We start from the raw sequence: 26332 nt of genomic DNA, 5'->3' as shown, positions 1-26332 counted from the left end.
TTGACATTATCACAGAAACTGAATCAGCAATTCGTCGGGCCCATATACCATATAAACAGGCTGAAGCCTTACGCACCAAAGTAGCCACCACTCTGAAAGTCTCTAAACCCCCTTCTAGCAACATCACCCGGGAAGAACAAACTGCGCTCAAGGATTTGGCCACTAATCAAGACATAGTGATCCTTCCCGCGGACAAGGGCAGATGCACAGTAGTCTTAGACAGAGAACAGTATGACAGAAAAGTTCAAGACCTATTAGCGGACAAAGACACATACAGGCCCTTGAAAAAGAACCCCACAAACAAGTTCAAAAAGGAAATCCATAAAGCTCTCGAGAAATTGAAAGATGACGAGTTTCTGGACCAGGCCACCTATTTCAAGCTCAATCCCAATACAGAACAACCCCCAGCATTCTACGGCCTTCCCAAAATCCACAAACCCGGTGTCCCTCTACGACCCATAGTATCCGGTATAGGATCTGTCACTTATAGCCTAGCAGGTCATCTGGCTAAGATCTTGGGACCGTTGGTGGTCCACTGAGGGCTATTATTCTTCCCCCATTTCTTTAGAAAACAGAAGAAAAAAATCAAAATACACTATAAGTATTTGTGAAATGATGGGAAAATTATGTTTAAAATGTTGTGGATCTAATACAACTAAACACAACTAAATATGCTTCTTATGATATGGCAGTTTTGAATCATTGTTGTGAAATTCGTCTTTAAACATCAGTCAATATCAATCCATACATGTGCATCAAACAACACCTTCAAGAATCAAATAATTATTTTTGTAGTATTAACATTTAGAACTTGAACAGAAATTAAGAATATCCTGAGTATATACAATGTAAAGTTGCTACATTGACAGTGCTCACAGGGATATCATGTTTCATGGGATTTGTTGCCAGCAGGTCGGTGCCAGCAGGTCTACCAACAGTGAGAGAGCCATGTGTGTTTGTTGACATGTATTATGTGACGATTATGAGCCAAATTGTCCTGTTTTTAGTTGAATTCATAATCTTTTGGAATATTTTGAGGGAAAGGTAATTTCTAATGATAAGATACATAGTTGTGTGATGTTTTTGTGATCTTTTCATTAGGCCACAGCAAGTAAATTTTATGGATGACATCCTCCGCAGACTCCAAAATTAATGAGATAGGGCGAAAAAAACACAAGGCGGGCCAAAAAAAACAAGATTCCTATATTTTCAAATTTTGATATTATAAGTCTTGTTGAACAAGAATTGAGGCGACAAAATATGATATCATGACCAACAGGTCTTTTATTCCTGTATTCAACCAAAGAGGTTTAATATATAATATAATACCTCCTTGATATGATTTAATATAAACATGTCCTTGTAGACGGTCCCCCGAAAGTGCGAAATGGAACGAAATGGAACAAAATGGAACGAAATGGAACGAAATGCAGCCTTGTCAAAAGTAACCGGCAGCCGGCTGTTTTCGCCGCCTACTTACAATTTCGAGCCGGCTACTTTTTGGTTTAGAATTTCAAAAAATAGAAGCATAACTCCAGTAGTCTCCGTTACAAATTCCTCCGGCCAATTCTGTAGATAAACGTCTGGCATTTTTCTGATAGCTTCCGTGATCTTCTGGGATTGAAAACTGCCTTTTCTGATGTGTGTAACATTGTTTACATTGGCTGACGTCCCTGTGCCGCTGGGATCGGGTGTCCTTTGCCTGTGCACGTGCAGCCAGGGCAGAGGGCGGAGTTTTAAAGTCTTGTTTCTTTGACGGCTTCTTTGACGGCCGGTAAAGGCCGGTCTTTGATTGACATCGCTGCCATGGAAACTGTACCAAAGCCCGGGAAGCTTTGCATATATTAACCATATATGGACTCACAGAAGTTCCCCTCCAAACATGTTTGCCGTAAACATGCCTGCCGATTTTTTTCTGTCCCAGGAAAACGTGTGACCACCATGCCTAAAATCCATAACACGGAGGATTTGCTAATAGAGCGTGTTAAATCAGGAATCGCAAGGAGGTAATAGAGCACCTCCTTTGGAATTTGGAACACAGGAAGTAATACGCAGGAAGGGCGAAAAGGTTTGATGTTTACAAAGGGGAGGGGTGAGGTTTCTCCTGTTATTTCTAAGCATTTCCCAGGCCGGCTTACATCATTTTCTAGGGAATTTGACAGACAATTATAACTGATAATGTGTTGAACAGGACGAGCTTCACTGATATATGATAGTAGCTTCACTGATAGGTGTAGCGACCCGCTCAAGATGGGGTCAGCGCCCTTCTGTCACGTCTATTTTTGTGTGTAACTGTAAGGCCTAAGGGAAATTATGTTTCCAGTTACGTATACCCCACTGACCCTAGGAAAACCTGCTGACCCTTTTTTGACATCTGAGTGATGAAAACATTGTAGAATCATTTTCCAAAATGTTCTTACATGAACATGTACTTCTACTAATGTCCTTGCTTCTACTCATTTCTGTTTCAATATATCGAAAAAGTGACATGAACTTTTGAAGATGATAATCAGAGTCACTGATCAAAAGTCCCATTTATGTTGACAACCTTTTGCTTTGAAAATACCAATGTCCTGATACATTTCAGTTTTGCTTTGTCAAAGAACATGTTGGAATACTGGTAAATGTTGGGTCTCCTAAATGTAAAGGAAAAAAGTTTCTACTGACCCTATTTATTTCATGACAGTAGTCAGAAAAACGTTTTTTCTAAGGCCCATTGAAATAAAACTCACAGCCGATTGTGAACATAAATGGATTCTTAGAGAATTTACAAAATATGGTAAATTTCTGTTACAAAAGTAAGTTTTAAAATGCACATAAAAGTTACCCAAAATACACCAAAACCCATGTTTAGGGGGGTCTCAATTTAAAAATTTTTCAGGGGGAGGCCCCCCAGACCCCCCCTACGGGAGGGGGGAAACCCCCTCCCGTGCCCACCCCCCGCGAGCCACTTCGTGGCTCGCCTAGGGCCACTACGTGGCCCGCCTGTTACTTTTTGAAATTAGCCTCCTACTCTACAACTTCGTGACAAGGCTGCGAAATGGAACGAAATGGAACGAAATGGAACGAAATGGAAGAACGAAAACAACATATGTAACATTCAAATGAACTACCAGTAGATAGCGAATTAGAAATGTACAAAGATCTCAAAGCAGGACACTTTTATATACCTAATGTCATGTAAGAACGAACATATAATGGACAAAGTATGTATTCATATCTCCAAATGTTTCAGAAAGGGAGAAGAAACTAATAGGTGATCATCATTTAGCTTAGCAATAGCCCACAGTTTGCATGTTTTTGAGTTTTTTTTTTGGTATGTTTAGCATTTTATCAACTTGTGTTTTGCATTATATTTCTATGTGGTCTTCTGTGCATTTAGCCCTTCTGGGCAGGAATATGCAATAAAGACTACTATCATTATAAGGAGTAGACCGGAACAGGAAGCATTTTAAATACAGAATTGAGTGGTAAATACATAATACAACGTGTTTTATTTCTCGAATCTATGTGATAAGATTAAATACAACGTTTTTGTCACGTTTGTGTGGCTAGATTCTTTCCTGAAAATGGAGGCGCCGCGTGCAAAGAGACCCGCCGCTCTTCCTCGTTAACCAACGATCTGCAATTGAACTGCTGCAAATAGCAGGGAAAACAAGCAAACGGAACTGAGTATCGAAGTTAGGACTAGATTATACCGTTGGTGGTAACATTGCATCTCATAATTCACCAAGGGGGCATGAGGCAAGCGTTATTTTATTATTCATACAGAGTGTTCGGAGCTATTCTCCCCCAAATGCATACAAATAAAGCGCCATTGTTGTAAGCGCGACGGAACTGTGGGCTGCGCTACCGACAGGTTGAATCAAACTCCGACTTTCCAGTTATTTACATACGGTTTTAGTCCATAACTAATATGTAGTAGCATATGCCTATCTCCGCAACAACGATTTTTATACAACCAATTGTTATGCTCAAAGTCAGACCCCTGTCGGAGAATGGATCCCTCCGTTAATGACATGCAAATGAAGCTCTGCGCTGCGTCACCAATTTCACACATTTCACACTCCATTCAAACACGGACGTGGAGTCCTCTGGAGACATTTCTGCTTCCTTGTTCGCGACAAAACAAAGGGAGGGTGTGAACGAGCAGGGCATGTATTTCACGGTTCACACAACGCGCCGACACGCTAGCTGTATAAATAATAAGATTACGCTTGCCTCATGCCCCCTTGGAGATGCAATGTTACCACCAACTTCTGTATAATCTGGTCCTAACTTCGATACTCATTTCCATTTGCTTGTTTTGCTTGCTATTTGCAGCAGTTCAATTGCAGATCGTTGGTACACAAGGAAGAGCGGCGGATCTCTTTGCACGCGGCGCCTCCATTTTCAGGAAAGAATCTAGTCACACAAACGCGACAAAAACGTTGTATTTAATCTTATCACATAGATTCAAGAAATAAAACACGTTATATTATGTATTTACCACTCACTTCTGTATTCAAAATGCTTCCTGTTCCGGTCTACTCCTTATAATTCGCTATCTACTGGTATTTCATTTCATAATGTTACATATGTTGTTTTCGTTCTTCCATTTCGTTCCATTTCGTTCCATTTCGTTCCATTTCGTTCCATTTCGTTCCATTTCGTTCCATTTCGTTCCATTTCATTCCATTTCGTTCCATTTCGTTCCATTTCGCACTTTCGGGGGACCCCCTGTAGATATGTATACATCTCAAAAGGCTAACTACAACAAATGCAGAAAAGACTTTTTGTACCATCATCTGAAGCAACTACACTGGGAATTTATATATGATGAAACACCTTGTGTATACAGCTCAATTAACTAGACCCCCCTCCCATTATTTATATGATGTCCTTGCTAGAACAAATGCAGAAAACAGCTTGTTATTATACCATCATGGGCAGGAACTACACTGGGTATTCATATGCAATGAAACACCTTAGACTGTCCACGTTTACGACATATTTGCAAATTTTTGGCATGTTGACCACCGTCGGAGGGCAATTAAATTTATTGTTTTTATTTCAAAATCAGGCGAAAATTAATGAGCGCGCTGATGTCATCCATAAAAATTACTTGCTGTGGCCTTAGAAAATAGTTTGTTTTGAAACAGACTGCATGAAAAAGTCTCACTTGCCCAATTGGGCAAGTGGGGGAGGATATCCACTTGCCCGAATAGCACTTTCACTTGCCCCGGGCAACCGGGCAAGCGTAGGTATCCAACCCTGCAATGTCAAGTATACAAAAATAGTATATATACGGCCGTCGGGCAATCTTACCCATGGTCTGGCTGGCACCTTGGGTGATACTGAATACCCGTGTTGTATACCATGCCCAGCCCAGAAAACACACATTTCAATGCGGAATGCACCAGAAGTTGAGGGAGTTTTGTGCCCTTGAACAAAAAACTGTAACAATTGATTCCAACCTCCAAATCTGGTATTCGAATTCACGACGGTGGCGCAACCGGCACGCTCGAAATGCATTCGAAATAGTCTATGAAAGCCAGTGGGATACAACTCCCAAACCCTATGTGATACCATAGTTATCACACATTCCGGAACACTTGTATCAGGCCCAGGCATTACATAAAAACATGGATCAACCTTCCAAGATCATTACAGACATGCATTCATGCATGGATCGCATGAAATAAGTGGTCTTAATAGTCCATGTTTGGGCAGACATAACATAGCAGAGCCACTAACAACATTTCAAAAAGCTTTAGGCTCCTCCTCTGTCAACAGAGGATTATAAGTTAAAGTTAAAGTATCCCAAACATTTTGATAAGACGCATAGGGGTGGCGCCCATCTCCATTTCTGTAGCCCTTGGGCCACACACATTTATGCAAGTCACTACAGCAGGGGGCTAGTCCGCTGGTAGCGATGTGTGTTTAACTTCCATACTCTTTCCCAAATGCTGAGTGCTAAGCAGAGAAAGAAGTATATACTATTTTTTGAGTCTTTGGTATGACCCGGCCGGGGATCGAACTCACGACTTACTGCGCAAGGCGAACACTCTACCCACTAGGCCATTGCACCGGTTTTATGGTTATACTTACTTTATTTTTCCCCTGCTCAGGCCATAGATGCAGTGTACTTCAATGGCTCTAATATGGATGGTGTGTACTTTGTAGCAGCAACAGCCAGGAGACCAGATAAAGTCACTCAGACAATTCTGTACTTAAGGGTAGGTCACAATTATCACCCAGACTGTTCTGTGCTTAAGGGTAGGTCACAATTATCACCCAGACTGTTCTGTGCTTGAGGGTAGTTCACAATTATCACTCAGACTGTTCTGTACTAAGGGTAGGTCACAATTATCACCCAGACTGTTCTGTGCTTAAGGGTAGTTCACAATTATCACCCAGACTGTTCTGTGCTTGAGGGTAGTTCACAATTATCACTCAGACTGTTCTGTACTAAGGGTAGGTCACAATTATCACCCAGACTGTTCTGTGCTTAAGGGTAGTTCACAATTATCACTCAGACTGTTCTGTACTAAGGGTAGGTCACAATTATCACTCAGACTGTTCTGTTCTTATAAGGGTAGCTCACATACCACTCAGACTGTTCTGTACTTAACTAGGTCACAATCACTCAGACTGTTATGTACTTAAGGGTAGTTCACAATCACTCAGACTCTTCTATACTTAACTAGGTCACAATCACTCAGACTCTTCTATACTTAACTAGGTCACAATCACTCAGACTCTTCTATACTTAACTAGGTCACAATCACTCAGACTGTTTTGTACTTAGCTAGGTCACAATCACTCAGACTGTTCTGTACTTAGCTAGGTCACAATCACTCAGACTCTTCTGTACTTAGCCAGGTCACAATCACTCAGACTCTTCTATACTTAACTAGGTCACAATCACTCAGACTGTTTTGTACTTAGCTAGGTCACAATCACTCAGACTGTTCTGTACTTAACTAGGTCACAATCACTCAGACTGTTCTGTACTTAAGGGTAGTTCACAATCACTCAGACTCTTCTATACTTAACTAGGTCACAATCACTCAGACTCTTCTATACTTAACTAGGTCACAATCACTCAGACTGTTTTGTACTTAGCCAGGTCACAATCACTCAGACTGTTCTGTACTTAGCCAGGTCACAATCACTCAGACTGTTCTGTACTGAACTATGTCACAATCACTCAGACTGTTCTGTACTTAGCCAGGTCACAATCACTCAGACTCTTCTATACTGAGCTAGGTCACAATCACTCAGACTCTTCTATACTTAGCTAGGTCACAATCACTCAGACTGTTCTGTACTTAGCCAGGTCACAATAACTCAGACTCTTCTGTACTTAGCTAGGTCACAATCACTCAGACTGTTTTGTACTTAGCTAGGTCACAATCACTCAGACTCTTCTATACTTAGCTAGGTCACAATCACTCAGACTGTTTTGTACTTAGCTAGGTCACAAGACTGTTCTGTACTTAGCCAGGTCACAATCACTCAGACTCTTCTGTACTTAGCTAGGTCACAATCACTCAGACTCTTCTATACTTAGGAAGGTCACAATCACTCAGACTCTTCTGTACTTAGTCAGGTCACAGTCACTCAGACTCTTCTATACTTAGCTAGGTCACAATCACTCAGACTCTTCTATACTTAGGAAGGTCACAATCACTCAGACTGTTCTGTACTTAGCCAGGTCACAATCACTCAGACTCTTCTGTACTTAGCTAGGTCACAATCACTCAGACTGTTCTGTACTTAGCTAGGTCACAATCACTCAGACTCTTCTGTACTTAGCTAGGTCACAATTACTCAGGCTGTTCTGTACTTAACTAGGTCACAATCACTCAGACTGTTCTGTACTTAGCTAGGTCACAATCACTCAGACTCTTCTGTACTTAGCTAGGTCACAATCACTCAGACTCTTCTGTACTTAGCCAGGTCACAATCACTCAGACTCTTCTATACTTAGCTAGGTCACAATCACTCAGACTCTTCTATACTTAGCTAGGTCACAATCACTCAGACTGTTCTGTACTTAACCAGGTCACAATCACTCAGACTGTTTTGTACTTAGCCAGGTCACAATCACTCAGACTCTTCTGTACTTAGCTAGGTCACAATCACTCAGACTGTTCTGTACTTAGCTAGGTCACAATCACTCAGACTCTTCTGTGCTTAGCTAGGTCACAATTACTCAGGCTGTTCTGTACTTAGCTAGGTCACAATCACTCAGACTGTTCTGTACTTAGCTAGGTCACAATCACTCAGACTCTTCTGTACTTAGCTAGGTCACAATCACTCAGACTCTTTATACTTAGCTAGGTCACAATCACTCAGACTGTTCTGTACTTAACCAGGTCACAATCACTCAGACTGTTCTGTACTTAGCTTGGTCACAATTACTCAGACTCTTCTGTACTTAGCTACAGCTGCATGCAAAATTATTCACCCCCCTTTGCATTTTGGACATTTTGGCAAAATGAGGAACAATACAACTCCAGAATATCACTAAATCATGTAAGTCGTAAACAGATAGTTTATTGCAATCTAATATCAGGGCAAAAGTCAAGATTTATTTCATAGTTCATCCAAAATTGCAACTTTCACACAAAAAGTAGGTTGCAGAATTATTCACCCCCCAAGTCTTTAGTACCTCGAGCAGCACCCCTAACTTGGGCCTAACCTGCAATGACCTGGTGCAAACGGGAACGATAGCCTGTCAAAGGCTTCTGGCAGCTCTCTTTAAGAATTCAGGCCCATTTTTTGCCAGCAGTGGTCTCCAGCTCAGCAATGTTCTGAGTTCCACGTGCCACAACAGCTTTCTTCAGATCCCACCACAAATTCTCAATTGGGTTTACGTCTTGAGGCTGTAATGGCTCTCAGGAACCTTCCAGCCCTTTTCGGTAAACCTAGTTTGAAGCATTTATGGATTTTGATGTGTGTTTGGGGTCATTGTCTTGCTGGAAAGTCCAAAGACTCCCCATCTTCAACCTCTTGATAACAGACTCGGGTACATTCTAGGTCCGAATTTCAGCAGCCACAGTAAGATTCCTGAGAAGACAGGTGGACAAGGACCCTTGTCTTACTGCAAAGGACCTGAAAAACAATTTGACTTAAGGAGGAACTGATGTTTCAGTGGACACAGTATGCCACACACTTCATGCTGAAGGGCTCAATGCCGGGACCCCAAGACCCACACCATTACTGAAGCCATGCCACAAGAAATGAAGCTGTTGTATCCAAAAAGCGCTCTCTATCCAAATCCGCTCTGGAGCAGTTTTGGGATATCCAAAACACGTGAGCAGTTTTGGGATATCCAAAACACGTCAAGAGTGCAGGTTTGGGATATCCCAGATGTGCTCCAGAGGAGCGCGTCTGGGATAACAAAGGGTGTCTATCCAGATCGTGCTCTTGGAGGTGGAGCTTCGTGATTTAAAAGGCGGAGACTATCTTGCATGTGATTATGGTAGCCAGAAGGCCGCCATCTTTGTTTTATCCACGCAGGGTTTGTGTAAAATCAATTCAACTGCTGGTTCTTTCTAACAAATTTAACCAAAGATAGCGACACTCCGTTATGTCACATGTCAGATATGTAACTACCCCAGAATGTTTATTGGGCCATGATTTAACAAATGGAACTCACGATGTGCAACGTCAGTTCTGGATATGTGATGTCTCTATCCAAGACTCGCAGGCCAAAAGAGCACATCCTGGATAGACACCCTTGGTTATCCCAAAGCTGCCTCGGAGCAGCCAAGGGTGCAGTTTTGGGATATCCCGGATGTGCTCCAGCGGAGTGCGTCTGGGAAAAGCAAGGGTGTCTATCCAGGATACACTCTGTGTCACTTCTGGGTTAGGTTTATCGTCAATACTTTAAATTGAGCAAAACCAAACTGTTATTAGGGAGTCCACGGGTCAGTCTATCTCCCACATTATGTGTAGAATTTTAGGATCAACGGTTGCAAGAAAAACTGTGGACATCGTTCGCTGTGATTCAGCGGAGAAGCAACATGTTACAACATGTCTCGCCAAGTCGAACCAAATATGGAAACTCGGGCATAAACAATCACAGCTGGCGGTCGTTAACACGAAAACGGATCATGGATATGCAGGAATGCGAACCAAATATGGAAACCTCGGCGTGAACCACCATGATTGACTGCACCAACCAGCGCACATGGCTGCACCGGAAGGAGCGCATTTTGGATATCCAAAAGTGTCGCCATCTGAAGACACTTTTGCTCGGCGACACTTCTGGATAGCACAGATACCTCCAGTATGCCCAAACCAACCTGTTAATGCCAAAAGAGTATTTAGACACTGTTATATAGACTGATGAAACAAAACTTAACCTTTTCGGTCCCCTGGGTCAGAGATATGTTTATCACAAGAAGAATGAACGCGTACGTGGAGAAGCTTATCGTGAAGCATGGTGGTGAGTCTGTGGTGCTGTGTGGGTGTTTTGCTTCTAATGACACTGGGGATATCATCATGTTGAAGGCATCATGGATTCAAGCTAATACTAGTCTATTCTGGCCAAGAATGTTACCCAGTCTGTTATTAAGAAGTTGAAGCTGGGGCACGATCATTGGACTTTCCAGCAAGACAATGACCCCAAACACACATCAAAATCCACAAAGGCTTCAAGCTAGGTTAGAGAAAAGGGCTGGAAAGTTCTTGAGTGACCATTACAGCCTCCAGACGTAAACCCAATTGAGAATTTCTGGTGGGATCTGAAGAAAGCTGTTGTGGCACGTGGAACTCAGAACATTGCTGAGCTGGAGACCACTGCCGGCAAGAAATGGGACAGAGTTCATAAAGAGAGCTGCCAGAAGCCTTTGACAGGCTATCGTTCCCGTTTGCACCAGGTCATTGCAGGTTAGGCCCAAGTTAGGGGTGCTCCTCGAGGTACTAAAGACAGAACTTCTTAGGGGGTGAAAAACTCTGCAACCTACTTTTTGTGTGAAAGTTGCAATTTTGAATGAACTATGAAATAAATCATGACTTTTGTACTGGTATTAGATTGCAATAAACTATCTGTTTATGACTTATATGATTTAGTGATATTCTGGAGTTGTATTGTTCCTCATTTTGCCAAAATCCAAAATCTGAAAAGGGGTGAATAATTTTGCATGCAGCTGTAGGTCACAATCACTCAGACTGTTCTGTACTTAACCAGGTCACAATCACTCAGACTGTTTTGTACTTAGCTAGGTCACAATCACTCAGACTGTTCTGTACTTAGCTAGGTCACAATCACTCAGACTGTTCTGTACTTAGCCAGGTCACAATCACTCAGACTCTTCTGTACTTAGCTAGGTCACAATCACTCAGACTCTTCTGTACTTAGCTAGGTCACAATCATGCAGAATCTTCTGTACTTAGCCAGGTCACAATCACTCAGACTGTTCTGTACTTAGTTAGGTCACAATCACTCAGACTCTTCTGTACTTAGCTAGGTCACAACCACTCAGACTCTTCTGTACTTAAAAAGGTCACAATCACTCAGACTGTTCTGTACTTAGCTAGGTCACAATCACTCAGACTCTTCTGTACTTAAATAGGTCACAATCACTCACTGACTGTTCTGTACTTAGCTAGGTCACAAACACTCAGACTGTTCTGTACTTAACTAGGTCACAATCACTCAGACTGTTCTGTACTTAGCTAGGTCACAATCACTCAGACTGTTCTGTACTTAGCTAGGTCACAATCACTCAGACTGTTCTGTACTTAGCTAGGTCACAATCACTCAGACTGTTCTGTACTTAGCTAGGTCACAATCATGCAGAATCTTCTGTACTTAGCTAGGTCACAATCACTCAGACTGTTCTGTACTTAGCTAGGTCACAGTCACTCAGACTGTTCTGTACTTAGCTCGGTCACAATCACTCCGACTCTTCTGTACTTAAAAAGGTCACAATCACTCAGACTGTTCTGTACTTAGCTAGGTCACAATCACTCAGACTCTTCTGTACTTAACTAGGTCACAATCACTCAGACTGTTCTGTACTTAAATAGGTCACAATCACTCAGACTCTTCTGTACTTAACGTGGTCACAATCACTCAGACTCTTCTGTACTTTTGAGTACAAAACCTATAGCCTTTAAGTACCTATTTAAAAATAGGTCACAAGCACTCAGACTGTTCTGTACTTAGCTAGGTCACAATCACTCAGACTCTTCTGTACTTAGCTTGGTCACAATCACTCAGACTCTTCTGTACTTAAGGGAAGGTCACATAATTCATGAGTCATGTTACAAGGTTACCAGGAGAAAGTATATTGTCATGATTGTGATATCATTGAAAAGCCTCTATAGAACATTTCAGTAATAAAAATCCTGCATGGTAAATTGTTCTGTTAAATTTGACATTCTTGATGATATATATCAGCAATATATTCTTCTATTCAATGTAAACTTTCCAACTCAATTCCCATGCTATATTCCTGTGTGATTCCTGCCAGCTCCCCAATATCGGTCTCCTGGAACATCCGTCTATGCCTGACACATCCATGAAGCGGGTGTCAGATTGGGAGTTTGCAGCAGGTGGTGTTCGTCTGGAGCTAGTGGAACCCATGAAGGTCTGGAGACTCTCCTTTAGTGGGAAAATGAGGTGAAGTTCATTGTGCTTGTTTCTGAGGGAAGGCAGGCTTCCTCAGAGAACCTTCACTAATCTAATGTCATCTTACCAGTAGTATTGCTATCAAAATGTTTGAAAAGAGTAAAATTTTGATTACAGGGAGAATTCTAAGTATCAAAATAGAGTAGCGTATTATTAGGTAACGGTATGTCCAACAGCTTTGAAATATTAATCAAAACTAGTGCTTCTGCAAAAAGCTGCCATTTTCGCCTCAATGGACATGATTATTTACAGGTAGTTATTTTATCGAGATGTGATGTATATTCTTAATCCGTCACCCTAGCCCTTAATCCGTTAACATAAGCTTTAATCCCACAGGATAACCCTTAATCCGTCACCCTTGCCCTTAATCCGTCACGAAAGCCTTTAGTCCCTCAGCATTGCCCTTATCTGTCACCCTAGCCCTCAATCCGTCCCCATAGCCCTTAATCCGTCACTTTTGCCATAAATCCGTGGTCATAAACTTTAATCCGACAGCATAACTCTTAATCCATTGCCAGAGGCCCTAATTCGTCACCCTTTCACTTAATGCGTCATCCTTACCCTTAATTCGTCACCATAACCCTTAATCAGTCACCATAGCCCTTATTCCCTCCCAATAGCCCTTAATCCGTCACATTTGTCCTAAATCCGTGGTCATAAACTTTAATCCGACAGCACAAATCTTAATCCATCACCAGAGAACCTAATTTGTCACCCTTTCACTTAATGCGTCATCCTTACCCTGAGTTCGTTGCCATAACCCTTACTTCGTCACCCTAGCCCTTAATCCGTCAACATAACCCTTAATCTGTCAACAGAGCTCTTAATCCGTCACTCTTGCCCTTGATCCGTCAGAAAATCCCTTAATCCATTACCACAGACCCTAATTTGTCGCCCATTCCCTTAATTCGTCATCATAACCCTTGATCCGTCACCCTAGCCCTTTATCCGTCAACATAACCGTTAATCTGTCAACATAGCTCCTAATCAGTCACCCTTGCCCTTGATCCGTCAGCATATCCCTTAATCCATCACCACAGACCCTAATTTGTCGCCCTTTCCCTTAATTCGTCACCCTAGCCCTTAATTCTTATTATAATGTATCGTATATTTTGTATACCATTGGAAAATGAAGGCAGAAATGACACATATGAGGTATAAATGACACGGCACAGGTCCAAATCATGGTTGTACCAACCAACCAATCAACCATACATAGAAGCATCCGTTGAACAGTGTTTTCTGTTATAATGAACAATAAAAAAATTCCAGGCCTGGTTTGGAATCTACGATCATAATACAAAGGCGTTGTATATATTAAACGGATGTTTAAAGAGAAAAAAAGAAAAAGCAAAAAAGAAAAAAGCTTTCCCTCACGGATTCAAACCGAGGGCCTTCCAGCCCACATGTGACACTGAGCTGAAGTTCTACGACCTAACTGATCGGACTAACCATTCTGCCAGGAATTTTTACATATATAATGTTTAAACCTCTCTGCATGGTACAATTTTTGCGTTTTGTGGTGCCTTCGCGACAAAACGCGATGTATTTGGCTCTTACCTTCAATCAATGCATGGATGCATCAATGGTACTTGGTTCAACACTCTGTCACACACCAGAAGACCTTATATGGCAAGACCTTCCAAAATTGTTGTATAGCCTTTGCGTTATATGGCAAGGGAGCAAGAAAAGCCAGGCAGGCTTGATTTGCATGACACATAGGCGACCGCATGTTACTACATTTGTACTACAACTGTTCGGAAATATCATTGCATTGTGGTTTCGGACTTTACCAAGTACAAGTTACTCTAACTTCAACTTGTGTTTGAAATAACAACAGATATCAGAAATTAAAGTATGGCTACACATCAAGAAGGACACTTAGCCCAGAAATAAAGTAATGGCAACAATGGCTTGTGATTTAATTTGAGACATTGGCTGGCAGTTTATATGTGTAGAGTTCTACAGAGCCACAGTCTATACTGGTTTCTTAGACTACAAGTAGACACCAAAATCACAAGTCATATTTCTAGACACACAACTACCAAAGCTTATGTGGGAAAGACATTTTCAAGTTGGAAATGTAGATACAGTTTAATATTCTGACACTATATTTGACAGGGTTGATTTAAAAATTTGAACAAGGCTGATTTTCCAAAACCTGAAAGTTGTAGATAGTATTCCTTCATTATCCAAGGGATCTTATCTGATTGAAACCTCCTTGGATTATGTAACTTTCTTACAGTTATCTGAGCAATTCTGCATGGTTTGATAATGTTCCTATGAAAACCAGTACAGAAATTTTATGTATTATGGTAATCTGTCCTTGGCCATTGTTCTGAGCTGGCAGACGCTCTAATTCTTTTATGAATTGATGTGGTTATGGGGGTCTACATGTATCCACCATTCAAGCTGCTGGACATGTCACAGTTGGAACACTTCCTTTACGACTTGCCCCAGATAAGATTCCGATGGCTTTAAAGCATAATGTACAATGGTTTTTTTCACGCTACAACTTAGTTCAACCAGTAATGTCGTAGAACTTCGGATCCAAAAGATCCGGGATCGAGTCCACGCGTGGATTTTTTTCTTTTTAAATATTAGATATTAAAAACAATTTATAAATATTATATCTATTTATCAATATCATATTTTTAAATATCATATTTTTATTTTGTTTTATTGATAAATAAATGAATAAATATTTTATTTTTATTTTTGTTACTTTTAAATATCCATTTAATATATACAAGGCATTTGTCTTATGGACAGGACTTCATAGATTCCAAACCCGGCATTCAAATTTTTGTGTACATTGTAATGCAAAATACCGTGCAGCGGCTCCTATGTGCGGTAAGATGGTTGTCGCAAAACACTCGCCACTTAACTACTATTCCCGATGTAAACAGAGGCTCTTGATGTTTTTTGTGTAACTTCAATATTGCTTTCCCCAATCTGCCTTTCTCAGTACTCCTTTACCAAAATTTTTCTTATAGACTCAACAGCTCTTCAGTGACTTTCTCTGGTAGATTTTTCTTAAAGAAAAGGGAAAAGACATTTCACATTCATAAACGTAGACAAATCACCAGCTTTTTTGAAAGACACTTTTCATTTTCTTGACAAAACCAGTTTCTTCTTGTTCAATTTTGTGGTATATCTGATGTAATATGGTCATGTATACAAACATGGATGCAATGTACCACCTTCCAAGATCCTTCCAAGATCCATGGATCGCATGTTATTTCTGTGACGTTCTATATTCCCTATCAAAAGCGACACCTTACGATCTTTTAACACAATAGCACCACTAACCTCCTTGGCAAAACAACATTAACATTATTTATGCACTTGGATCATTTGATGTTCAGCCTTTGCCTTATATGGCAAGGGAGCAAGAAAAGCCAGGCAGCGTCTTGTTTGCATGATACACATGCGACCACAATGTGAATGCTACAACTGATCGGATATATCACTGCATTGTGGTTTTGGACTTCAATATCCTGAAAAAGGTCATGTTACATCTATGCCACAAGATTGCAGAAGAAAAAAATGATGTTGTCAAGAAAACGACCAAAAATTGACGTAAATAATACCATGTAGTGAGGTTAAGAGCATAAGGTACAATCAATATAGACACATGCTACAAATTAGCTCAACCGGTAGCGTTGTAGGACTTCTGATCCGAAAGACCCTGGATCGAGACCGCGTGTGGAATTTTTTTTTTCTATTTTTTTTTTAATATCAATTTGATATATGCAAGGCCTTTGTCTTATGAACAGGACTTCATAGATTCCAAACCCGGCATTCGAATCTTTCTGTTCATTGTAATGGAAAATACCGTGCAGCGGCTCCTATCCGCGGTAAGATGATTCTCACAAAACACTCGCCACTTAACTATACTATTTCCGATGTTAACAGGGGATCAAAAACAGCGATCCTTTGTTACAGTAGCAAATGCTCCATTGTTCAGTGTCGACTTCATTCACAAGTTTTCACAGACAACACGGACGTGACGCCGCTCGACACAAGAATATGGGAATGTTGTAAATGTGGAAACCAGTATAATAGAGATGAGGTAGCTGCTAATTGGTTTGAATACTTGTTTGACATTTGGTTGTCATTTTAGATAGAATCTCGCCACAGTCATAGCTGATATGAACTTCTATTTCACTGAATTACCATAGTGCTGATGATTCAATGGTGCTTTTTCAAATTGCATGTTTTATTGTGTGTTACATTGATAGCTTTTATAATGAACTTATTGTACATTTTCGAATAAGGTACAAGTTGTGAGCCAAGACCAGGATTTTCAAAAGCACATTAGTTAAGTGCCGTAACTTCAAAATTACTTTCCCCAATCTGCCTTACTCTATTAACTTTAAAACAGTACTCCTTTCTCAAAATAACAATTTCTCTCATGGACTCAACAGCCCTTGAGTTACTTTATTTGGCAGATTTTACTTCATGAAGTAGAGATCAATAACAGGAGAAGAGGAAAATACATTTCACATTCATAAACTTAGACAAAACGCCAGCTTTTTATGAAAGCACTTGTTTCACATTATTTTGGGCATACAATAAAATAAAGTCATTGTTTAACACAAAGCAAGTTTCCATTTTTGGCAACTTTATTCTATAACAATAACGTATCATTCTAGTCGATCTGAAAGTTTGACACCACAATGTCAAGTATACAAAAGTATAAACATGGATCAATCTTCCAAGATCCAACCATTCATCCATGCATGGATTGCATGTAATAAGTGTTAGTCTATTGTTTTAAACTGTCTGTCTTTTATGTCCTTATTTCATTTTGATGTGTCAAGTTGGCAGGAGTGGGTTGGTGGGAGCTCGTGGACGTAACCTGTCGTGGGTAGCTTGACAGTGACACATCCTTTTTCTATTGTCCTTCCTTTGTCTGAGTGTAAGTAACATTGAAAAATTGGGGGAAAAATCAAAATAGTTAAATAAGTACTTGTGTGTCTTGTCTTGTCTAGTCTTCCTTCTTTGATTTTGTTATACCCCAGTTAAAAACGGGTCTCAATAAGATTTTCGCTTGGGCGAAAATGTAACAAAAATGTTCACTAGTAATTCTTACTCTGCTTTTGTCAGTATGGCCCGTGCCTTTTTTTGGGTTCATAATTGATGTGGTACTGTGTTTCATAGTTTTGAAAAAATAATAATGCTGAACTGAGATATTGGTCAGAGTAAACATGAGGGTCTGCATCAGGGGGTCCTGGCAACGCTTAATGGTAAATTCAGTCTGGCCGACAACTCTTAATGGTGAATTCACAACAACGTTAAAAACGGGCTGTTGCGTATTCAAAACAAGAGATACCCCTGAAGACGACTGTTGGTTGCCACTTGTCGCTGTGATCTTGTGGCAAGAGATCTGGTACGCCATGCATTCTTGCACACTTGCTCCGAATTCTTCATAGGCGGTGGCAGGAAATTTGGTATTGGTGGGGCAAAATGTTCATGATCACGATGATGAGCAGCAAAGGCGCGACAATACTAGTTGTTTTGGGGTCGTGCTCCCCCAGAAAATGTCGAAATCTTCACTCTCTGAAACGCTGTTTCCTGCATTCTGAAGGGAAAACTTTGCTTGAATGACATCTCTATTTGTAAAAAAAATACAGAAGGGTTTCAGCTTGATTTCTGAGGGGCGCAACTCTGCATACCCTTGTACGCCCTAGAGCACCCACCCCCCCCAAAATCTGAAAAAGACCCCTCCCAAAAAACTGCCTGCTGGGCTGTGCATATTGCTAAATGTTTAATATGTCTGACAAATGATAACCATTTAGGGCTATAGATTAACAAATCAGCAAAGCTGCATGAAATGAGACATGATCATGGTACTTCGAGGTTTCAAAGTTGTTCCCTTATTTTCTTTACTAGAGCTGTTGACCAGGAAAACCAGCTGCTGCAGACTGACTTTGTCTTGACGTGGACAGCATGTACTCCCTACTATGACTTTGACACAGACATGGAGCCCTGGGCTGTTGCTGATGCCATGGCGAGGGAACCTTGGAGTCAGGAATTCTTCCACAATCTGCAGGAGTAAGTCACACTATCATTACCTTAACAGCATGCAACTGAGTCTTCAGAAAATGACTCCACGACCTGAACAAAATTTGGCTCATGTGATTCAAGCAGTGGATCAAAGTTGCCAAAAATTGTACTGTGCCACGCCATTGTTAAAATTATGGCCATGGAAAAAAATGCAACAGTTACTGTGTCTGTGTGTCAGGTCACATATAAAAATGTGTGGCGAGGGTTCGCGGGAAAAGCTGGCCTGTCTACCAGGCCAGGTCACCAGGCCTGTCTACCAGGTCAGGCTTCTCAGATACCCCATTCATATCCCCACAAACTAAGACAAAACTCAGCAGATGCTGCTATCAATCATTCTCCCATGGGGTCCAGCATTGGGGCTGGATGGATATAACTTACAATAAGTTTATTGCAAATCCCTGCCCGAGGGCTAATTGCACACAACATACATAAAATACATGTAACAGGTGTAAAATACATGTAAAAAATAAGGTATAAAAGAGGCTACACTAGACTAGACTATACAAACATAATCGTCTATAACTAGTGACTAGTGAAGGGTTTGACTTCTCTTTTGTAAGCAATGGAAGACGTAATGTCCCACCTTTTCTATAATTTGTGGGTTTTTGGTAGTTAAAAGAAGAATGGTCTTTTCTTTGTAAGCTTAGAGAAATTCGGATAGATTTTAGTGGTCTGAATAGACAACTCATTTCGTGCAATATCATGAAATGAACAGTTTGAAATAAAGTGAATTTCGTCTTCCACGGCATTTGTACTGCAATTCTTACAAAGTCTTTCGTATATAGGTAATTTTCTATACCGACCTCTTTCTATTTCAAGAGGATGGGCACTGACTCTAATTTTACTAATGGCTGAGCGTAGGTCAAAATCTGCAAGATTAAGATATCCCTCTATGTTGTACATGGTTTTACATTTTGCATAAAATCTTAACGTACCGCTGTCGGTTACCAAGGTATGAAAAAATGATTGAATATATATATCTGTTAGTCTCCTCCTCAGCACTTTTCCGACATGTTCAGGTTTACAATGTGTATTCTTGGAGTGCCACAAATAGGAATATCCACTGTAATCTAATACATCTTTAACACGTTGTAACAATGTTCGTCTGCGGGTATTCGTCGGAAGACTTTGCTGTAGGTGGAGTGCGTCCGCTTGGAGGGGGTGTGTAGTTCTATCAATTTGGACCAGACGTAGCCAGAATTTAACTATATATATACATATATCTATATCTAATGGAAATCTACCTAGTTCTGCTCTACATGCCATGTTGATACTATTTCTAAAATCACCAAGAACATTTTTGTGTACGTTTTCAATAGGTGACGCATAACGTAGTTGTTCTGTCCCCCAGATTTGGCATCCGTACAGAAGGATCGGTTTTATACATGTATCAAATATCTTTAGGAGGCTCCGTGGTGAGACTGATGAACAAATGATAGATTTTAAGCTATAGGTGGTTTTACGTGCCTTAAGTGACAGCTGCTTTTTGGTCAGGGTGAAGCTACCTGATGATGTGAGAGTTAGGCCTAAATAGCAATAGGAGAGAACATTGTCTATTTTGTAATTTTCAAAGTAGAACTTTTGCTTTGGAAAAGAACGTCCTGCCTTGTTAAATACAACAACTTTTTTTGTTTTCGTCAAATTTACTTGGAGCTTCCATTTGCTACAAAAGGCACTTAGTCTATCGATAGCAGATTGCAGACCTTTGTCTGATTCTGAAAGTATAACAACATCGTCTGCATACAATAAACATGAGACATATAGATTATATAAAGTAGGTGGCATGCATTCTAAGTTATCTAACTCTTTAACTAGATCATTGATAAATAAATTAAAAAGGGTTGCAGCCCTGTCGGACGCCCTTGTCGGTCACAAATGCCTCCATTTTTCCCAAAAATAATAAACGTACGGTCTAAAATAAGAAAGTACCGGTACGTTTATTTGAGAGGTGAGAGTAGGTGAAAAGTCTGAGCCGAGCAGCTCTGGGTTTCTGCCTGCGTGCCGCGGGACGTTTACGGTCTGGCTGCCCAGAGTCTCCATGATGGCCAGCTTACCGCTATTGCGGCAGTTGCTGACGGCAAAGATGCATTCGAAGGCCTTGCCACCGGCCAGGGCAAGTCTCTTTGCTATCAAATCCTTCCAAGTATTTCTGTCACGCGCCATTGTTGAGGGCTCTTGAGGCCTTTGTCGATCAAAAACAGCGAGGCGACGAAGGAATATCTGAAATGGCCGCCATTTTGTAGCGACCGAGTGCAACTAACGTAAAGTTATAATTTTCCCCTTTGGGGCATTAATTTTTTCGCGGATTTTCGTAAATACAATAAGTGCCAAACAACCTTTGAATATCGTATTTCTCTTACCTAATTGTATAATAATATTATTCTATTTTTCAATTTGTGTGTGTGTGTGTGTGTGTGTCGCTCGAAGCACTGGCACCAGCTGGACCTGATCCTGACTAGACGAACCTCGCTCAAGAACGTGCTACTCACACGTGCATATCAGAGTGCAGACTGCGATACAGACCATTCCCTGGTATGCTGCAAGTTCAAGATGGAACCGAAGAAATTCCACCACGCAAGGCAGCCGGGAAAGCCACGCATCGATATCAGATGAATGTCTCAACCACAACTCGTGGAAAAGTTTACTGCTGCTTTTGAGAAGGAAGCTAACAGCAAGCCATCTGGACTGTCTGCGACAAAGAAGTGGAATGATCTGCGAGACGTGATGCATCGTACAGCCATAGCTACATGTACCTTCTGAAAGAAGACAACACAGTCACACGACTGGTTTGATGCCAAGTCAACAGAGATGGCCCCCATGATAGAAGCCAAACGTGCTGCTCTTGCAGAGTACAAGAGGACACCCGGCGAGAGAAATCTCCACGTCCTCAGAGCCGCAAGGAAAAAAGTCAAACACACAGCCCGACGGTGTGCCAACGAGTACTGGAGCAAGCTCGGTGAAGACATTCATTAGCTGCCATAACAGGAAACATCAGAGGTATGTATGATGGCATTAAGAGGGCACAATGGGCCAACCCAGAGCAAGACAGCTCCCCTTAAGTCCATCACTGGGGAAGAGATCACAGACAAGAAGCTACAGATGGAGAGATGGGTGGAGCACTACTCAGACCTCTACTCCAGGCAAAACACTGTGTCCCCCTCAGCCCTCGACGCAATCGAATGTCTGCCAACCATGGATGAACTAGATGCTGAGCCAACCTTGGAAGAGCTCAACAAAGCCATCGACAGCTTGTCCACAGGAAAGGCACCAGGCAGGGACGAAATCCTGCCTGACCTACTCAAACACTGCAAGACCGTTTTACTGCTCCCACTACACAAACTTCTCTGTCAGTGCTGGAAGGAAGCTGCAGTCCCACAGGACATGAGAGATTCCAAGATTGTCACCCTCTACAAAAACAAAGGAAAGAGAAGCGACTGCAACAACTACCGGGGAATTTCACTACTCAGCGTGGTCGGCAAGGTATATGCGAAAGTTGTACTAGCCCGTCTACAACAACTTGCTGAACGTGTCTACCCTGAGTCGCAGTGTGGATTTCGCACCAACAGATCGACATGATCTTCTCCCACCGTCAGCTGCAAGAGAAGCGCAGGGAACAGAACATGCCCCTCTACATAGCATTCATCGACCTCACCAAGGCGTTCGACATGGTTAGCAGAGACGGCCTCTTCAAGATCCTACCCAAGATAGGCTGTCCACCAAAGCTACAGGTGTAAAACAAGGCTGCGTTCTGGCCCCCACGCTGTTCGGGATCTTCTTCGCCCTGCTCCTGAAGCAAGCCTTTGGAACAGCAACGGAAGGAATTTACCTCCGCACAAGATCTGACGGCAGACTCTTCAACCTCAACCGCCTCAAGGCCAAAACAAAGGTAAGGGAAGCTCTGATCAGAGATCTACTGTTTGCTGATGACGCCGGACTTGCAGCTCACACAAAGCAGGGAATCCAGTCCTTGATGGACCGCTTCTCCAGGGCATGCAATGACTTTGGTCTGATCATCAGCCTTAAGAAGACAGAAGTGCTGGGCCAGGATGTAGAAGCACCCCCGGCCATCACCATCCGTGACTATGAACTGAAGGCTGTGAACCACTTCACATACCTCGGATCCACGATGAGCAGCAATCTTTCCTTGGACAAGGAGATCGACAAGAGGATTGGAAAGTCAGCAACTACACTCGCCCGTCTCACCACTTAAGTGTGGGAGAACCCCAAACTCTCTGTCAAGACAAAGATGGCAGTGTACAGCGCATGCGTTCTCAGCACACTTCTCTATGGGAGTGAAACGTGGTCGACCTATGCCAAGCAGGAGAATAGGCTAAATGCCTTTCACATGAGGTGTATGCGCCGTATCCTTGGCATATCATGGAAGGACAAAGTGACCAACACCGAAGTGCTGTCCCGCGCCGGCCTCCCTACCATATTCACCCTGCTCAGGCAACGCAGACTTCGCTGGCTAGGCCATGTCCGTCACATGGAGGAAGGCCAAATCCCCAAAGACCTTCTTTACGGAGAACTGATCTCAGGAAAGAGACGTAACGGGAGGCCACAGCTGCATTTCAAAGATGTTTGCAAGAGGGACTTGAAGGCTCTAGATATTGATACGGAGCACTGGGAGGACCTTGCAAGTGACCGTTCCAGGTGGAGAGGCACACTGTCCAGACAGCTCAAATCAGGAGAAGCCAGACTGATGCACAGCGCAGAAGAAAAGCGGATCCGCAGAAAAGAGCTTTGCAACAGAACTGAGTCAGCTTACTGATGTGATTTTTGTGGCAGAGACTGCCATTCACGTATAGGGCTGTTTGGCCATAGTCGATGCTGTAGGGCTGTTGTGAATTAGGATTTTACCAATTGGTCAATACTGACCGATGGAGGCCATATATATGTGTGTGTCGGAAGCGTCAGTTTAAAGTTGCGTTGTGCTGTCAGCAAACTTGGCGCGAACTCCAAAGGCAGCCCGGGAAGTTGTGTCAGAATCAGCGGGTGGTGAGCGCGGCTCAGTGAAGGCGTCCACGGCGGTGCCGGATGTACGATAATCCCGGGCAGTAGAAAGACTAGCCAAACAATGTTTTAATGGTTCACAGGGAGGGGCAGCGACACGTTTTCTAAAAGATTGTCCCACCCTGGTGCATTTGCGGGCAGAGGTTGGAGGAGGGAGACCCAACTAAAAATGGAAAAGTAGAAAATACCGCGAAAATACGTCTAAAATACCCCGGATCTTACCTCTGCTTGGAGAGATATCAACCCGCCAAATTAAAAGTGCTGGCACAAGCAAAGGATAAAGTATTTTATAATTATCACTTAAGGGCACTGTCATCAGAATAGACCCCTTTCCAAATACCGCTGCCATTTTGAATCTAGGGCGGGCGCGCCTGGTTCGAGCGCGGGAAAAGTAAACACGCGGTAAGGCGTCCCCAATAGAAACCAGCGTTTAGTCATCTTCTGCGGCGAGATGTTCTCCTCCTCGGTGAAATCCATCGATATATTTGCAGGGCACAAGTAGATAATATTGTTGTGGACACTTGGACTCGATATCGGCTAGTAAAGTTGTGAATTTCGGCTACTTTCCCATAGTTCCTGTAGGGCTGTTGAGCGCGCGCTACAGTGATAGAATGCTAATAAGTTTACACCGCGTGCTTGTAGTTTCCCTAATAATGTTAGCTAAAGTCAAGGAAAAATCCTACAACACACACACTTTTCGGGCTGGGATCCTTGTAGCTACGTAGATAGAAGTAAACAGAATTTTACCAGAAGCTTTCAAAGAAGGTAGTTTTCCCGTTATGCCATGTTGTAGGGATGCTACTCCGGACGCTTGAGGTGCAATCCCTTGGTTGATTGCGGTGGATGGATGGGTCTTCGTGGGTTCAGTGATCCTACAGCGGTGCCACCACGCCACTAAGTGGCCAAGAGTGCTTAGGTAATCGACTCAGATGTGTAATTACAACTTGGAGCTTTATCAACACACAGCCATGGCGGAGTCAATGATGGAGACAACTGAGAAACCAACCATGACGTCGTGATCCCTATGATGTCCTCCTAACTATGATGTCTTCATTGACATAACCAACTCTATGGCGCTGGGTCTTTTAAAGGCAAAATTATACTTACAATTATGTAAACTGTATCTAAGTTACACTTTTTGGTAATGCCTGAGGGGCAAGCCTAATGGTATAGTATTGTGTGCAGTTTGCAAGAATTCTAGGAATTGTACAGGAATATTTGTCCACAGGAATATATTTAATTTCAGTTCACAAGATGATAACTCAAGAATTCCTGGACATGTAACTGAGAAAGAGATGAATACACATAGATATCAATTGTGCAAATAAATATCTAATTTGCATAATTAATGACAAAATACTATATTTGCCCAGTTGCATCGTGGTTAAGTTAATGTGGACATTATAAAGCGTGTACATCATTTACATGATTTATAAGGAACTTGGTACAATACCCTTTTTTGCTAAGATAAGACTTTGTATTCATACTTTGAACAACTTGTGTTATTTGGTTAGAGAAGGTGATCAACTGATATAATCTATGCAAAAGAACTAACAGGGGAAACCATGGCAATGTCTTTTTACGTCGCCAGTCTTGTTATGTTTTCTTCACATTTCCTTCAGAGGAAACAGACTCACATCTGATGAGTTCTCCATGTTTTGTATTGCAGCATGCACCAGACACATTATGAGCAGTTTGGCACATTTGAAGGGACAGTCAGTGTGGAAGGGTACCAGGACAGGAAGATTATCATCAAAGGACTGAGAGACCACTCTTATGGTGAGACCTTCTATGTATCCCTATCTGATTCTGTATCATTATCTCCATGAAAAATTGAGATATTGTTATCTCCATGAAACATGGAGATATTGTTTTGGGTGTGTCTGTGTGTGTGTGTGTTTGTTTGCGCCGCTGGATTTTTGTATTCACCATAATTCAAGAACTGGAACTGCAGGGGCGTTATTGTGAAAATCTTCTATGGAGAATAACTGAACAAAGGAAAGACAGATTTCCGTGATATTTAGTATGTATGTAGCTTAGACAGAGATGTACATAATGAAGTGCAGTTATACTAATCAGGCCTTAATTTGCATAATTAATATTGAAAATTTATGATTGTAGTGTTTTCCATTAATTTATTAGACTCAAAGACATGTAACATAATTATGTAGTTTATGGCAAGTGAAACATAAACAGGTACCAATTATGCAAATAAATTCTGAATCTGAATAACTAAATGCAAAAGCGCCGTAATTCAGCACCTTTGTAAATGATACAATATGTAGGACTGTCAATATTGGGACATGTGTAAGTTTAGTTAAAGGTGTTCATGACCAAGTATAGATTAATGTGGAAGTCATTTGCAAAAAGAGAATAGTTCATGGAGATATGAGGTCTCTGAGCTCTTGGTTTGAGTTGTCTTCCCTGTTAGTGTGCAATGGTGGAAATAGCATGATTTTGTAACTGAAGGCAGTACTGACTGACCAAAGTGAAAACGTTTCATGGAAGGTTGAAAACTTGCAACGTTGAGGCATGTGTCCTCTGTCTGCTGCCCCTACTGATAACTGAACCCCGGATGTAGGCAGCTGGGGACGTTGTACTTCTACTGGTAAAGGA

At 41.7% G+C, this 26332-nt stretch overlaps 1 protein-coding gene across 3 annotated transcripts in view; it reads left to right on the top strand.

Annotated features, from left to right (window-relative positions):
• LOC136426048 (uncharacterized) overlaps window positions 1-26332 on the top strand; it is a 65406-nt gene that overhangs the window by 7355 nt on the left and 31719 nt on the right. For 2 of the 3 annotated variants that reach the window (XM_066414983.1, XM_066414985.1), the window contains exons 3-6: window positions 6111-6218; window positions 12474-12622; window positions 18530-18691; window positions 25386-25495. In XM_066414983.1, coding sequence (XP_066271080.1) covers window positions 6111-6218; window positions 12474-12622; window positions 18530-18691; window positions 25386-25495 — 529 coding nt within the window. The remainder of the gene's footprint in view (window positions 1-6110; window positions 6219-12473; window positions 12623-18529; window positions 18692-25385; window positions 25496-26332) is intronic. The other variant, XM_066414984.1, reaches the window with a different exon arrangement.

This window comes from Branchiostoma lanceolatum, chromosome 19 (genome assembly GCF_035083965.1).
Source record: "Branchiostoma lanceolatum isolate klBraLanc5 chromosome 19, klBraLanc5.hap2, whole genome shotgun sequence".
Lineage (NCBI taxonomy): Eukaryota > Metazoa > Chordata > Leptocardii > Amphioxiformes > Branchiostomatidae > Branchiostoma > Branchiostoma lanceolatum.
Note: the sequence above shows the minus strand (reverse complement) of the source record. Positions and strands in the feature narration are given on the sequence as shown.